The 14,192-nt window shown below is 45.3% G+C and overlaps 1 protein-coding gene across 5 annotated transcripts in view; it reads right to left on the minus strand.

Annotated features, from left to right (window-relative positions):
• TTC7B (tetratricopeptide repeat domain 7B) overlaps positions 1-14,192 on the minus strand; it is a 127,460-nt gene that overhangs the window by 2,328 nt on the left and 110,940 nt on the right. For all 5 annotated transcript variants that reach the window (XM_075330195.1, XM_075330194.1, XM_075330193.1 and 2 more), the window contains one exon: positions 3,506-3,708. In XM_075330195.1, coding sequence (XP_075186310.1) covers positions 3,506-3,708 — 203 coding nt within the window. The remainder of the gene's footprint in view (positions 1-3,505; positions 3,709-14,192) is intronic.

Raw genomic sequence — 14,192 nt, forward strand, 5'->3', positions numbered from 1 at the left:
AGAACATTGCGGTTACGGCGCTCACATTAGTCGTCCTCACGGTGACCCAGCTTTCCTCGAAACGGACAGAACAGTTAATGACCCGACATAAGACTCGTAATATGTGAATAGGACAAATGGCTGCAGCTCTGGATGTGAGTGGAGTACAGCACAGAATAAAGCGGTGTACATATGTATGTGCTCTCTATAGGGAGAGGGGAGTCAGCTGCCTGCAGACACCACTTCTGACGGCCACTTATCTCTTATGTGCGGGGGTCTTAAGTCGTACATGTGTAGCTGGGATAGGATTTACAGCAGCGGGGGTTAATCATTAAGACCCCTGCAGCCGGACGCTTCTTCGTGTGCTGAACACCGGGCACCATTAGTTTTTCATCTCATCACGTATCTCACGGACCTCGAATGTGACCAGTCATGGCTCGGTAAAGGATCCCCTCTACTGCCCCCCACTGTCTGACAAGACGTCCTGGGAGCAAAGGAGAAATATCTGCTGAGCACAACACGGGGTATGTGCCCTCATTAGTAACAAGGCTGCCTCTGTTATGCCATTACCATAATCTGAGCCGGCACAGCGGGCGAGGGGGCAGCCCCCGAGAGGGGTCCAGACACAAAGCCGGCACTGAAGCCTCCGCATCACATGGGCTGATCTGCAGCTCACATCCAGAGCTGCACACAACGGCCGTGTCCAGCACTCCATTCACATCCAGAGCTGCACTCTGTACTCTATTCACATCCAGAGCTGCACACAACGGCCGTGTCCAGCACTCTATTCACATCCAGAGCTGCACTCTGTACTCTATTCACATCCAGAGCTGCACACAACGGCCGAGTGTCCAGCACTCTATTCACATCCAGAGCTGCACTCTGTACTCTATTCACATCCAGAGCTGCACACAACGGCCGTGTCCAGCACTCTATTCACATCCAGAGCTGCACTCTGTACTCTATTCACATCCAGAGCTGCACACAACAGCCGAGTGCCCAACACTCTATTCACATCCAGAGCTGCACTCTGTACTCTATTCACATCCAGAGCTGCACACAACGGCCGTGTCCAGCACTCTATTCACATCCAGAGCTGCACTCTGTACTCTATTCACATCCAGAGCTGCACACAACGGGCCGAGTGTCCAACACTCTATTCACATCCAGAGCTGCACTCTGTACTCTATTCATATCCAGATCTGCACACAACGGACGAGTGTCCAGCACTCTATTTATATCCAGAGCTGCACACAACGGCCGAGTGTCCAGCACTCTATACTCTATGCACATCCAGATCTGCACACAACGGACGAGTGTCCAGCACTCTATTCATATCCAGATCTGCATACAACGGCCGAGTGTCCAGCACCCTATTCACATCCAGATCTGCACACAACGGACGAGTGTCCAGCACTCTATTCACATCCAGAGCTGCACTCTGTACTCTATTCATATCCAGATCTGCACACAACGGACGAGTGTCCAGCACTCTATTCATATCCAGATCTGCACACAACGGCCGAGTGTCCAGCACTCTATTCACATCCAGAGCTGCACTCTGTACTCTATTCACATCCAGAGCTGCACACAACGGGCCGAGTGTCCAACACTCTATTCACATCCAGAGCTGCACTCTGTACTCTATTCACATCCAGAGCTGCACACAACGGCCGAGTGTCCAGCACTCTATTCACATCCAGAGCTGCACTCTGTACTCTATTCACATCCAGAGCTGCACACAACGGCCGAGTGTCCAGCACTCTATTCACATCCAGAGCTGCACTCTGTACTCTATTCACATCCAGAGCTGCACACAACGGGCCGAGTGTCCAACACTCTATTCACATCCAGAGCTGCACTCTGTACTCTATTCACATCCAGAGCTGCACTCTGCACTCTATTCACATCCAGAGCTGCACTCTGCACTCTATTCACATCCAGAGCTGCACTCTGCACTCTATTCACATCCAGAGCTGCACACAACGAACGAGTGTCCAGCACTCTATTCATATCCAGATCTGCACACAACGGACGAGTGTCCAGCACTCTATTCACATCCAGAGCTGCACACAACGGGCCGAGTGTCCAACACTCTATTCACATCCAGATCTGCACACAACGGACGAGTGTCCAGCACTCTATTCACATCCAGAGCTGCACTCTGTACTCTATTCACATCCAGAGCTGCACACAACGGCCGAGTGTCCAGCACTCTATTCATATCCAGATCTGCACATAACGGACAAGTGTCCAGCACTCTATTCACATCCAGAGCTGCACACAACGGGCCGAGTGTCCAACACTCTATTCACATCCAGAGCTGCACTCTGTACTCTATTCACATCCAGAGCTGCACTCTGTACTCTATTCACATCCAGAGCTGCACACAACGGGCCGAGTGTCCAACACTCTATTCACATCCAGAGCTGCACTCTGTACTCTATTCACATCCAGAGCTGCACTCTGCACTCTATTCACATCCAGAGCTGCACTCTGCACTCTATTCACATCCAGAGCTGCACTCTGCACTCTATTCACATCCAGAGCTGCACACAACGAACGAGTGTCCAGCACTCTATTCATATCCAGATCTGCACACAACGGACGAGTGTCCAGCACTCTATTCACATCCAGAGCTGCACACAACGGGCCGAGTGTCCAACACTCTATTCACATCCAGATCTATACACAACGAGCCAAGTGTCCAGCACTCTGCACTCCATTCACATCCAGAGCTGCACTCTGCACTCCATTCACATCCAGAGCTGAACACAACGGCGGAGTGTCCAGCACTCTATTCATATCCAGATCTGCACACAACGGCCGAGTGTCCAGCACTCTATACTCTATGCACATCCAGATCTGCACACAACGGGCCAAGTGTCCAGCACTCTATTCACATCCAGAGCTGCACTCTGTACTCTATGCACATCCAGATCTGCACACAACGGGCCAAGTGTCCAGCACTCTATTCACATCCAGAGCTGCCCTCTGTACTCTATTTACATCCAGAGCTGCAACCCAAAGTAAATACTGGAGTCGTCCTCCTCTTCTGCAGTTACCATCAGCCATTATGGATGACATCCCGCCACCGTTCTGCTCCCTCAGGGGTTGTGACCCAACTTTGCTGGAGCCCATACAGTTATATGGTAGGTACAAGTGAAGGTTCATCCTATCAGATAAGTAATTCCGGGCTGTGATGGAAAAGGAGCCCCACATTAGGCAGAATTGTGAATGCAGCTCTGGAAGTGACACGGATCAGAGGGGGACTGAGCACATGTGAATGACACATGACTGTGGCTCTGCAGGGGAGAATACAGGGGTCCGCTGAGCGTGCAGAGACACATCCCCCTGAGAACAGAACGACTGGGCATATCGAAAATCAACCAGCCTCATCTAACACCTGAAGATCAGGGAAGCCGACAGCAAGTGTAATATGTGCCTGGCCCCTGGATAATGATGGATAGCAGTGGTCACTCCATATGGCCCTCCCCACGGGCGCGTGGCCCCGGCTGGCACTCACCAGTCTCTGCATGCTCTTCACGTGAGTGGGGCTGATGGACAGCGCCTCTTCGTACCATCTTTTGGCATCGTCGATGTTTCCTCTCAGCTCGGACACCTGACCTCGCATGTACAGCACATTGTGCGACATGGGGAAGAGGTTGGCGGCCTCCTGGATACAGGCCGTGGCTTCTGACGGTTTCCCTATCCCGATGTATACCTCCGCTGTGAAGACAAGGAAAATCTGCAGTCACCGGACCTGCGAGCGCGAAACGCGTCACTGCTGCAACACCCAAATCACATCATCTAGTGGAGGATCGTCCCCGAGGAGCTGGTACTACTGCAAATCCCTAGTGGAAACCATCAGCAAGTAGTCTGCACGCTGCAAAACCCCTGCTAGAAACCATCAGTAAGTAGTCTGCACGCTGCAAAATCTCTACTAGAAACAATCAGCAAGTAGTCTGCACGCTGCAAAACCCCTGCTAGAAACCATCAGTAAGTAGTCTGCACGCTGCAAAATCTCTACTAGAAACCATCAGTAAGTAGTCTGCACGCTGCAAAACCCCTGCTAGAAACCATCAGTAAGTAGTCTGCACGCTGCAAAACCCCTACTAGAAACAATCAGCAAGTAGTCTGCACGCTGCAAAATCTCTACTAGAAACCATCAGTAGTCTGCACGCTGCAAAACCCCTACTAGAAACCATCAGTAGCCTGTGTGCTGGAAAATCCCTTCTAGAAACCATCAGTAGGTAGTCTGCACGCTGCAAAACCCCTACTAGAAACCATCAGTAGGTAGTCTGCACGCTGCAAAACCCCTACTAGAAACCATCAGTAAGTAGTCTGCACGCTGCAAAATCCCTACTAGAAACCATCAATAAGTAGTCTGCATGCAAAATCCCTACTAGAAACCATCAATAAGTAGTCTGCACGCTGCAAAATCCCTACTAGAAACCATCAATAAGTAGTCTGCACACTGCAAAATCCCTACTAGAAACCATCAGTAGTCTGTGTGCTGCAAAATCCCTACTAGAAACCATCAGTAAGTAGTCTGCACGCTGCAAAATCCCTACTAGAAAACATCAATAAGTAGTCTGCACACTGCAAAATCCCTACTAGAAACCATCAGTAAGTAGTCTGCACACTGCAAAATCTCTACTAGAAACCATCAGTAAGTAGTCTGCACACTGCAAAATCTCTACTAGAAACCATCAGTAAGTAGTCTGCACGCTGCAAAACCCCTGCTAGAAACCATCAGTAAGTAGTCTGCACGCTGCAAATCCCCTACTAGAAACAATCAGCAAGTAGTCTGCACGCTGCAAAATCTCTACTAGAAACCATCAGTAGTCTGCACGCTGCAAAACCCCTACTAGAAACCATCAGTAGCCTGTGTGCTGGAAAATCCCTGCTAGAAACCATCAGTAGGTAGTCTGCACGCTGCAAAACCCCTACTAGAAACCATCAGTAGGTAGTCTGTACGCTGCAAAACCCCTACTAGAAACCATCAGTAAGTAGTCTGCACGCTGCAAAATCCCTACTAGAAACCATCAATAAGTAGTCTGCATGCAAAATCCCTACTAGAAACCATCAAAAAGTAGTCTGCACGCTGCAAAATCCCTACTAGAAACCATCAATAAGTAGTCTGCACACTGCAAAATCCCTACTAGAAACCATCAGTAGTCTGTGTGCTGCAAAATCCCTACTAGAAACCATCAGTAAGTAGTCTGCACACTGCAAAATCCCTACTAGAAAACATCAATAAGTAGTCTGCACACTGCAAAATCCCTACTAGAAACCATCAGTAAGTAGTCTGCACACTGCAAAATCTCTACTAGAAACCATCAGTAAGTAGTCTGCACGCTGCAAAATCCCTACTAGAAACCATCAGTAAGTAGTCTGCACACTGCAAAATCCCTACTAGAAACCATCAGTAAGTAGTCTGCACACTGCAAAATCTCTACTAGAAACCATCAGTAAGTAGTCTGCACACTGCAAAATCCCTACTAGAAACCATCAGTAAGTAGTCTGCACACTGCAAAATCTCTACTAGAAACCATCAGTAAGTAGTCTGCACGCTTCAAAATCTCTACTAGAAACCATCAGTAAGTAGTCTGCACACTGCAAAATCTCTACTAGAAACCATCAGTAAGTAGTCTGCACGCTTCAAAATCTCTACTAGAAACCATCAGTAAGTAGTCTGCACGCTGCAAAATCTCTACTAGAAACCATCAGTAAGTAGTCTGCACGCTGCAAAATCTCTACTAGAAACCATCAGTAAGTAGTCTGCACACTGCAAAATCTCTACTAGAAACCATCAGTAAGTAGTCTGCACGCTGCAAAATCTCTACTAGAAACCATCAGTAAGTAGTCTGCACACTGCAAAATCCCTACTAGAAACCATCAGTAAGTAGTCTGCACACTGCAAAATCCCTACTAGAAACCATCAGTAGTCTGCACACTGCAAAATCCCTACTAGAAACCATCAGTAAGTAGTCTGCACACTGCAAAATCTCTACTACAAAACCATCAGTAAGTAGTCTGCACACTGCAAAATCTCTACTAGAAACCATCAGTAAGTAGTCTGCACACTGCAAAATCCCTACTAGAAACCATCAGTAAGTAGTCTGCACGCTGCAAAATCCCTACTAGAAACCATCAGTAAGTAGTCTGCACACTGCAAAATCTCTACTAGAAACCATCAGTAAGTAGTCTGCACACTGCAAAATCCCTACTAGAAACCTTCAGTAAGTAGTCTGCACACTGCAAAATCCCTACTAGAAACCATCAGTAAGTAGTCTGCACACTGCAAAATCCCTACTAGAAACCATCAGTAAGTAGTCTGCACACTGCAAAATCCCTACTAGAAACCATCAGTAAGTAGTCTGCACACTGCAAAATCCCTACTAGAAACCATCAGTAAGTAGTCTGCACACTGCAAAATCCCTACTAGAAACCATCAGTAAGTAGTCTGCACACTGCAAAATCTCTACTACAAAACCATCAGTAAGTAGTCTGCACGCTTCAAAATCCCTACTAGAGAACATCAATAAGTAGTCTGCACACTGCAAAATCCCTACTAGAAACCATCAGTAAGTAGTCTGCACACTGCAAAATCTCTACTAGAAACCATCAGTAAGTAGTCTGCACACTGCAAAATCCCTACTAGAAACCATCAGTAAGTAGTCTGCACACTGCAAAATCCCTACTAGAAACCATCAGTAAGTAGTCTGCACACTGCAAAATCTCTACTAGAAACCATCAGTAAGTAGTCTGCACGCTTCAAAATCTCTACTAGAAACCATCAGTAAGTAGTCTGCACACTGCAAAATCCCTACTACAAAACCATCAGTAAGTAGTCTGCACGCTTCAAAATCCCTACTAGAAAACATCAATAAGTAGTCTGCACACTGCAAAATCCCTACTAGAAACCATCAGTAAGTAGTCTGCACACTGCAAAATCTCTACTAGAAACCATCAGTAAGTAGTCTGCACACTGCAAAATCCCTACTAGAAACCATCAGTAAGTAGTCTGCACACTGCAAAATCCCTACTAGAAACCATCAGTAAGTAGTCTGCACACTGCAAAATCTCTACTAGAAACCATCAGTAAGTAGTCTGCACACTGCAAAAATCCCTACTAGAAACCATCAATAAGTAGTCTGCACGCTGCAAAATCCCTACTAGAAACCATCAGTAAGTAGTCTGCACGCTTCAAAATCTCTACTAGAAACCATCAGTAAGTAGTCTGCACGCTGCAAAATCTCTACTAGAAACCATCAGTAAGTAGTCTGCACACTGCAAAATCTCTACTAGAAACCATCAGTAAGTAGTCTGCACGCTGCAAAATCTCTACTAGAAACCATCAGTAAGTAGTCTGCACACTGCAAAATCTCTACTAGAAACCATCAGTAAGTAGTCTGCACGCTGCAAAATCTCTACTAGAAACCATCAGTAAGTAGTCTGCACACTGCAAAATCCCTACTAGAAACCATCAGTAAGTAGTCTGCACACTGCAAAATCCCTACTAGAAACCATCAGTAAGTAGTCTGCACGCTGCAAAATCCCTACTAGAAACCATCAGTAAGTAGTCTGCACACTGCAAAATCTCTACTAGAAACCATCAGTAAGTAGTCTGCACACTGCAAAATCCCTACTAGAAACCTTCAGTAAGTAGTCTGCACACTGCAAAATCCCTACTAGAAACCATCAGTAAGTAGTCTGCACACTGCAAAATCCCTACTAGAAACCATCAGTAAGTAGTCTGCACACTGCAAAATCCCTACTAGAAACCATCAGTAAGTAGTCTGCACACTGCAAAATCTCTACTAGAAACCATCAGTAAGTAGTCTGCACGCTTCAAAATCTCTACTAGAAACCATCAGTAAGTAGTCTGCACGCTTCAAAATCTCTACTAGAAACCATCAGTAAGTAGTCTGCACGCTGCAAAATCTCTACTAGAAACCATCAGTAAGTAGTCTGCACACTGCAAAATCTCTACTAGAAACCATCAGTAAGTAGTCTGCACGCTGCAAAATCTCTACTAGAAACCATCAGTAAGTAGTCTGCACACTGCAAAATCCCTACTAGAAACCATCAGTAAGTAGTCTGCACACTGCAAAATCCCTACTAGAAACCATCAGTAAGTAGTCTGCACACTGCAAAATCTCTACTAGAAACCATCAGTAAGTAGTCTGCACACTGCAAAATCCCTACTAGAAACCATCAGTAAGTAGTCTGCACACTGCAAAATCCCTACTAGAAACCATCAGTAAGTAGTCTGCACACTGCAAAATCTCTACTACAAAACCATCAGTAAGTAGTCTGCACGCTGCAAAATCTCTACTAGAAACCATCAGTAAGTAGTCTGCACACTGCAAAATCTCTACTAGAAACCATCAGTAAGTAGTCTGCACACTGCAAAATCTCTACTAGAAACCATCAGTAAGTAGTCTGCACACTGCAAAATCCCTACTAGAAACCATCAGTAAGTAGTCTGCACACTGCAAAATCCCTACTAGAAACCATCAGTAAGTAGTCTGCACGCTGCAAAATCCCTACTAGAAACCTTCAGCAAGTAGTCTGCACGCTGCAAAATCCCTACTAGAAACCATCAGTAAGTAGTCTGCACACTGCAAAATCCCTATTAGAAACCATCAGTAAGTAGTCTGCACGCTGCAAAATCCCTACTAGAAACCTTCAGCAAGTAGTCTGCACGCTGCAAAATCCCTACTAGAAACCTAAGTAGTCTGCACGCTGCAAAATCCCTACTAGAAACCATCAGCAAGTAGTCTGCACGCTGCAAAATCCCTACTAGAAACCATCAGCAAGTAGTCTGCACGCTGCAAAATCCCTACTAGAAACCATCAGCAAGTAGTCTGCACGCTGCAAAATCTCTACTAGAAACCATCAGTAAGTAGTCTGCACACTGCAAAATCCCTACTAGAAACCATCAGTAAGTAGTCTGCACGCTGCAAAATCTCTACTAGAAACCATCAGTAAGTAGTCTGCACACTGCAAAATCTCTACTAGAAACCATCAGTAAGTAGTCTGCACACTGCAAAATCCCTACTAGAAACCATCAGCAAGTAGTCTGCACGCTGCAAAATCCCTACTAGAAACCATCAGCAAGTAGTCTGCACGCTGCAAAATCCCTACTAGAAACCATCAGCAAGTAGTCTGCACGCTGCCGTAAAAAAAAAGCAAACAACTGGTTCACAATACTGGGGAAATTACTCAACTAGCACTTCCCTAATGTGATGGTTTGATTTAGCCACCGCATAAAGACGTCTGGAGCAGCTCGTACCAGGAGCCGTCATATTAAGGAATTGCCATGTAAGCTAAGCCTCTTATTCACATGTGAGCCGCCATTTCTTCCTCTCTGCAGTGATGATCGCGGGGAGCGCGCAGCATCCTCCATCAGTGATGTCAGCGCGGTGCACCCTGGCACCGCTCCCCGGGCACCGCACTCCATGATGACACATCGGCAGGAATGGATGGTGCCTTTATATGGAGAGCGAGCGGCCCCAGCAGACACAATGGCAGGAGCCTCGCAGCACCATGTCCTCAATTAACCCTCTATGCCACAGCAGGATGCGATTCACAGGAAGACTGCCCCCGCACAGAAGGTACATACAGTGCACCTACCAATGTTCTCAACCGCAATACTACTGATAATATCCCAGAATCACAGGAAAAACTACAAGAGATTATGCAAGGTCAATCATTAATTCTGAAAGATAATCTGATCATAACTGAGCAGATTTCATCTTTATACACCGCTCTCTATATACACTAATATAACTGCTATAATACTGCCTCCTATGTACAAGAATAGAACTACTATAATACTGCTCCTATATACAAGAATATAACTGCTATAATACTGCCCCTATGTACAAGAATATAACTGCTATAATACTGCTCCTATGTACAAGAATATAACTACTATAATACTGCTCCTATATACAAGAATATAACTACTATAATACTGCTCCTATATACAAGAATATAACTGCTATAATACTGCTCCTATGTACAAGAATATAACTACTATAATACTGCCCCTATGTACAAGAATATAACGACTATAATACTGCTCCTATATACAAGAATATAACTACTATAATACTGCTCCTATATACAAGAATATAACTGCTATAATACTGCTCCTATATACAAGAATATAACTACTATAATACTGCTCCTATGTACAAGAATATAACTACTATAATACTGCTCCTATATACAAGAATATAACTACTATAATACTGCCCCTATGTACAAGAATAAAACTACTATAATACTGCTCCTATGTACAAGAATATAACTACTATAATACTGCTCCTATATACAAGAATATAACTACTATAATACTGCCCCTATGTACAAGAATATAACTACTATAATACTGCTCCTATGTACAAGAATATAACTACTATAATACTGCTCCTATATACAAGAATATAACTACTATAATACTGGCCCTATGTACAAGAATATAACTACTATAATACTGCTCCTATGTACAAGAATATAACTACTATAATACTGCCCCTATGTACAAGAATATAACTACTATAATACTGCCCCTATGTACAAGAATATAACTGCTATAATACTGCTCCTATGTACAAGAATATAACTACTATAATACTGCCCCTATGTACAAGAATATAACTACTATAATACTGCTCCTATGCACAAGAATATAACTACTATAATACTGCTTCTATGTACAAGAATATAACTACTATAATACTGCTTCTATGTACAAGAATATAACTACTATAATACTGCTCCTATGTACAAGAATATAACTACTATAATACTGCCCCTATGTACAAGAATATAACTACTATAATACTGCTCCTATGTACAAGAATATAACTACTATAATACTGCCCCTATGTACAAGAATATAACTACTATAATACTGCTCCTATATACAAGAATATAACTGCTATAATACTGCTCCTATATACAAGAATATAACTACTATAATACTGCCCCTATGTACAAGAATATATCTACTATAATACTGCTCCTATGTACAAGAATATAACTACTATAATACTGCCCCTATGTACAAGAATATAACTACTATAATACTGCTCCTATATACAAGAATATAACTGCTATAATACTGCTCCTATATACAAGAATATAACTACTATAATACTGCTCCTATATACAAGAATATAACTGCTATAATACTGCTCCTATATACAAGAATATAACTACTATAATACTGCCCCTATGTACAAGAATATATCTACTATAATACTGCCCCTATGTACAAGAATATAACTACTATAAAACTGCTCCTATATACAAGAATATAACTACTATAATACTGCTCCTATATACAAGAATATAACTACTATAATACTGCCCCTATGTACAAGAATATATCTACTATAATACTGCTCCTATGTACAAGAATATAACTACTATAATACTGCCCCTATGTACAAGAATATAACTACTATAATACTGCTCCTATATACAAGAATATAACTGCTATAATACTGCTCCTATATACAAGAATATAACTACTATAATACTGCTCCTATATACAAGAATATAACTGCTATAATACTGCTCCTATATACAAGAATATAACTACTATAATACTGCTCCTATATACAAGAATATAACTACTATAATACTGCCCCCTATGTACAAGAATATAACTACTATAATACTGCTCCTATGTACAAGAATATAACTACTATAATACTGCTCCTATATACAAGAATATAACTACTATAATACTGCCCCCTATGTACAAGAATATAACTACTATAATACTGCTCCTATGTACAAGAATATAACTACTATAATACTGCCCCTATGTACAAGAATATAACTACTATAATACTGCTCCTATATACAAGAATATAACTGCTATAATACTGCTCCTATATACAAGAATATAACTACTATAATACTGCTCCTATATACAAGAATATAACTGCTATAATACTGCTCCTATATACAAGAATATAACTACTATAATACTGCCCCCATCTACAAGAATATAACTACTATAATACTGCCCCTATGTACAAGAATATAACTGCTATAATACTGCCCCTATGTACAAGAATATAACTACTATAATACTGCCCCTATGTACAGGAATATAACTGCTATAATACTGCCCCTATGACATCACTGATGGTTATCGGCGCAGTCTTCGCGGTGTGAGGATGTGATGGCGCCGCCCTCTGCGCCTGTGAACGCCGGACCACGCACATTCCTGCCCAGTGATGTAGATAAGCAGTGGCCGGTGCACAGTGCAGGCAGAACAGAGCAAATATTGTATGTGCATGAAGAGGGTGAAGGTGCCTGACAGCGCCACCAGCAGGGAGCGAGAGGCACAGCACGTGACGGCCGCAGCGCACATTGCAGCGTCCACAGTCCGGAATGTCATCAGTGACACATTGCACTGCAGGAGCCGGAGGAGGACATCGCTCCGGGTCATGGGACACAAAAGTAGAAGAGTCGGGTGTGCTCAACAGCCCCCATCGCTCGCTCAGCTCTGCTGCATGTGTGAACCATGTGCTCAGCAGCCCCCATCGCTCGCTCAGCTCTGCTGCATGTGTGAACCATGTGCTCAGCAGCCCCCATCGCTCGCTCAGCTCTGCTGCATGTGTGAACCATGTGCTCAGCAGCCCCCATCGCTCGCTCAGCTCTGCTGCATGTGTGAACCATGTGCTCAGCAGCCCCCGTCGCTCGCCCAGCTCTGCTGCATGTGTGAACCATGTGCTCAGCATCGCTCGCTCAGCTCTGCTGCATGTGTGAACCATGTGCTCAGTATCGCTCGCTCAGCTCTGCTGCATGTGTAAACCATGTGCTCTGCAGCCCCCATGGCTCGCTCAGCTCTGCTGCATGTGTAAACCATGTGCTCTGCAGCCCCCATGGCTCGCTCAGCTCTGCTGCATGTGTAAACCATGTGCTCTGCAGCCCCCATGGCTCGCTCAGCTCTGCTGCATGTGTGAACCATGTGCTCAGCATCGCTCGCTTAGCTCTGCTGCATGTGTGAACCATGTGATCAGCAGTCCCCATCGCTCGCTCAGCTCTGCTGCATGTGTGAAACATGTGCTCAGCAGTCCCCATCGCTCGCTCAGCTCTGCTGCATGTGTGAACCATGTGCTCAGCAGCCCCCATCGCTCGCTCAGCTCTGCTGCATGTGTGAACCATGTGCTCAGCAGCCCCCATCACTCGCTCAGCTCTGCTGCATGTGTGAACCATGTGCTCAGCAGCCCCCATCACTCGCTCAGCTCTGCTGCATGTGTGAACCATGTGCTCAGCATCGCTCGCTCAGCTCTGCTGCATGTGTAAACCATGTGCTCAGCATCGCTCGCCCAGCTCTGCTGCATGTGTGAACCATGTGCTCAGCATCGCTCGCTCAGCTCTGCTGCATGTGTAAACCATGCGTTCAGCATCGCTCGCTCAGCTCTGCTGAATGTGTGAACCATGTGCTCAGCAGTCCCCATCGCTCGCCCAGCTCTGCTGCATGTGTGAACCATGTGCTCAGCATCGCTCACCCAGCTCTGCTGCATGTGCTCACCATCGCTCGCTCAGCTCTGCTGCATGTGTGAACCATGTGCTCAGCAGTCCCCATCGCTCGCCCAGCTCTGCTGCATGTGTGAACCATGTGCTCAGCATCGCTCGCCCAGCTCTGCTGCATGTGTGAACCATGTGCTCAGCATCGCTCGCTCAGCTCTGCTGCATGTGTGAACCATGTGCTCAGCAGCCCCCATCGCTCGCTCAGCTCTGCTGCATGTGTGAACCATGTGCTCAGCAGTCCCCAACGCTCGCCCAGCTCTGCTGCATGTGTGAACCATGTGCTCAGCATCGCTTGCTCAGCTCTGCTGCATGTCTGAACCATGTGCTCAGCAGTCCCCATCGCTTGCCCAGCTCTGCTGCATGTCTGAACCATGTGCTCAGCAGTCCCCATCGCTTGCCCAGCTCTTCTGCATGTGTGAACCATGTGCTCAGCATCGCTCGCTCAGCTCTGCTGCATGTGTGAACCATGTGCTCAGCAGTCCCCATCGCTCGCTCAGCTCTCCTGCATGTGTGAACCATGTGCTCAGCAGCCCCCATCGCTCGCCCAGCTCTGCTGCATGTCTGAACCATGTGCTCAGCAGTCCCCATCGCTTGCCCAGCTCTGCTGCATGTGTGAACCATGTGCTCAGCATTGCTCG

This window comes from Anomaloglossus baeobatrachus, chromosome 12, assembly GCF_048569485.1.
Source record: "Anomaloglossus baeobatrachus isolate aAnoBae1 chromosome 12, aAnoBae1.hap1, whole genome shotgun sequence".
NCBI classification, from domain to species: domain Eukaryota; kingdom Metazoa; phylum Chordata; class Amphibia; order Anura; family Aromobatidae; genus Anomaloglossus; species Anomaloglossus baeobatrachus.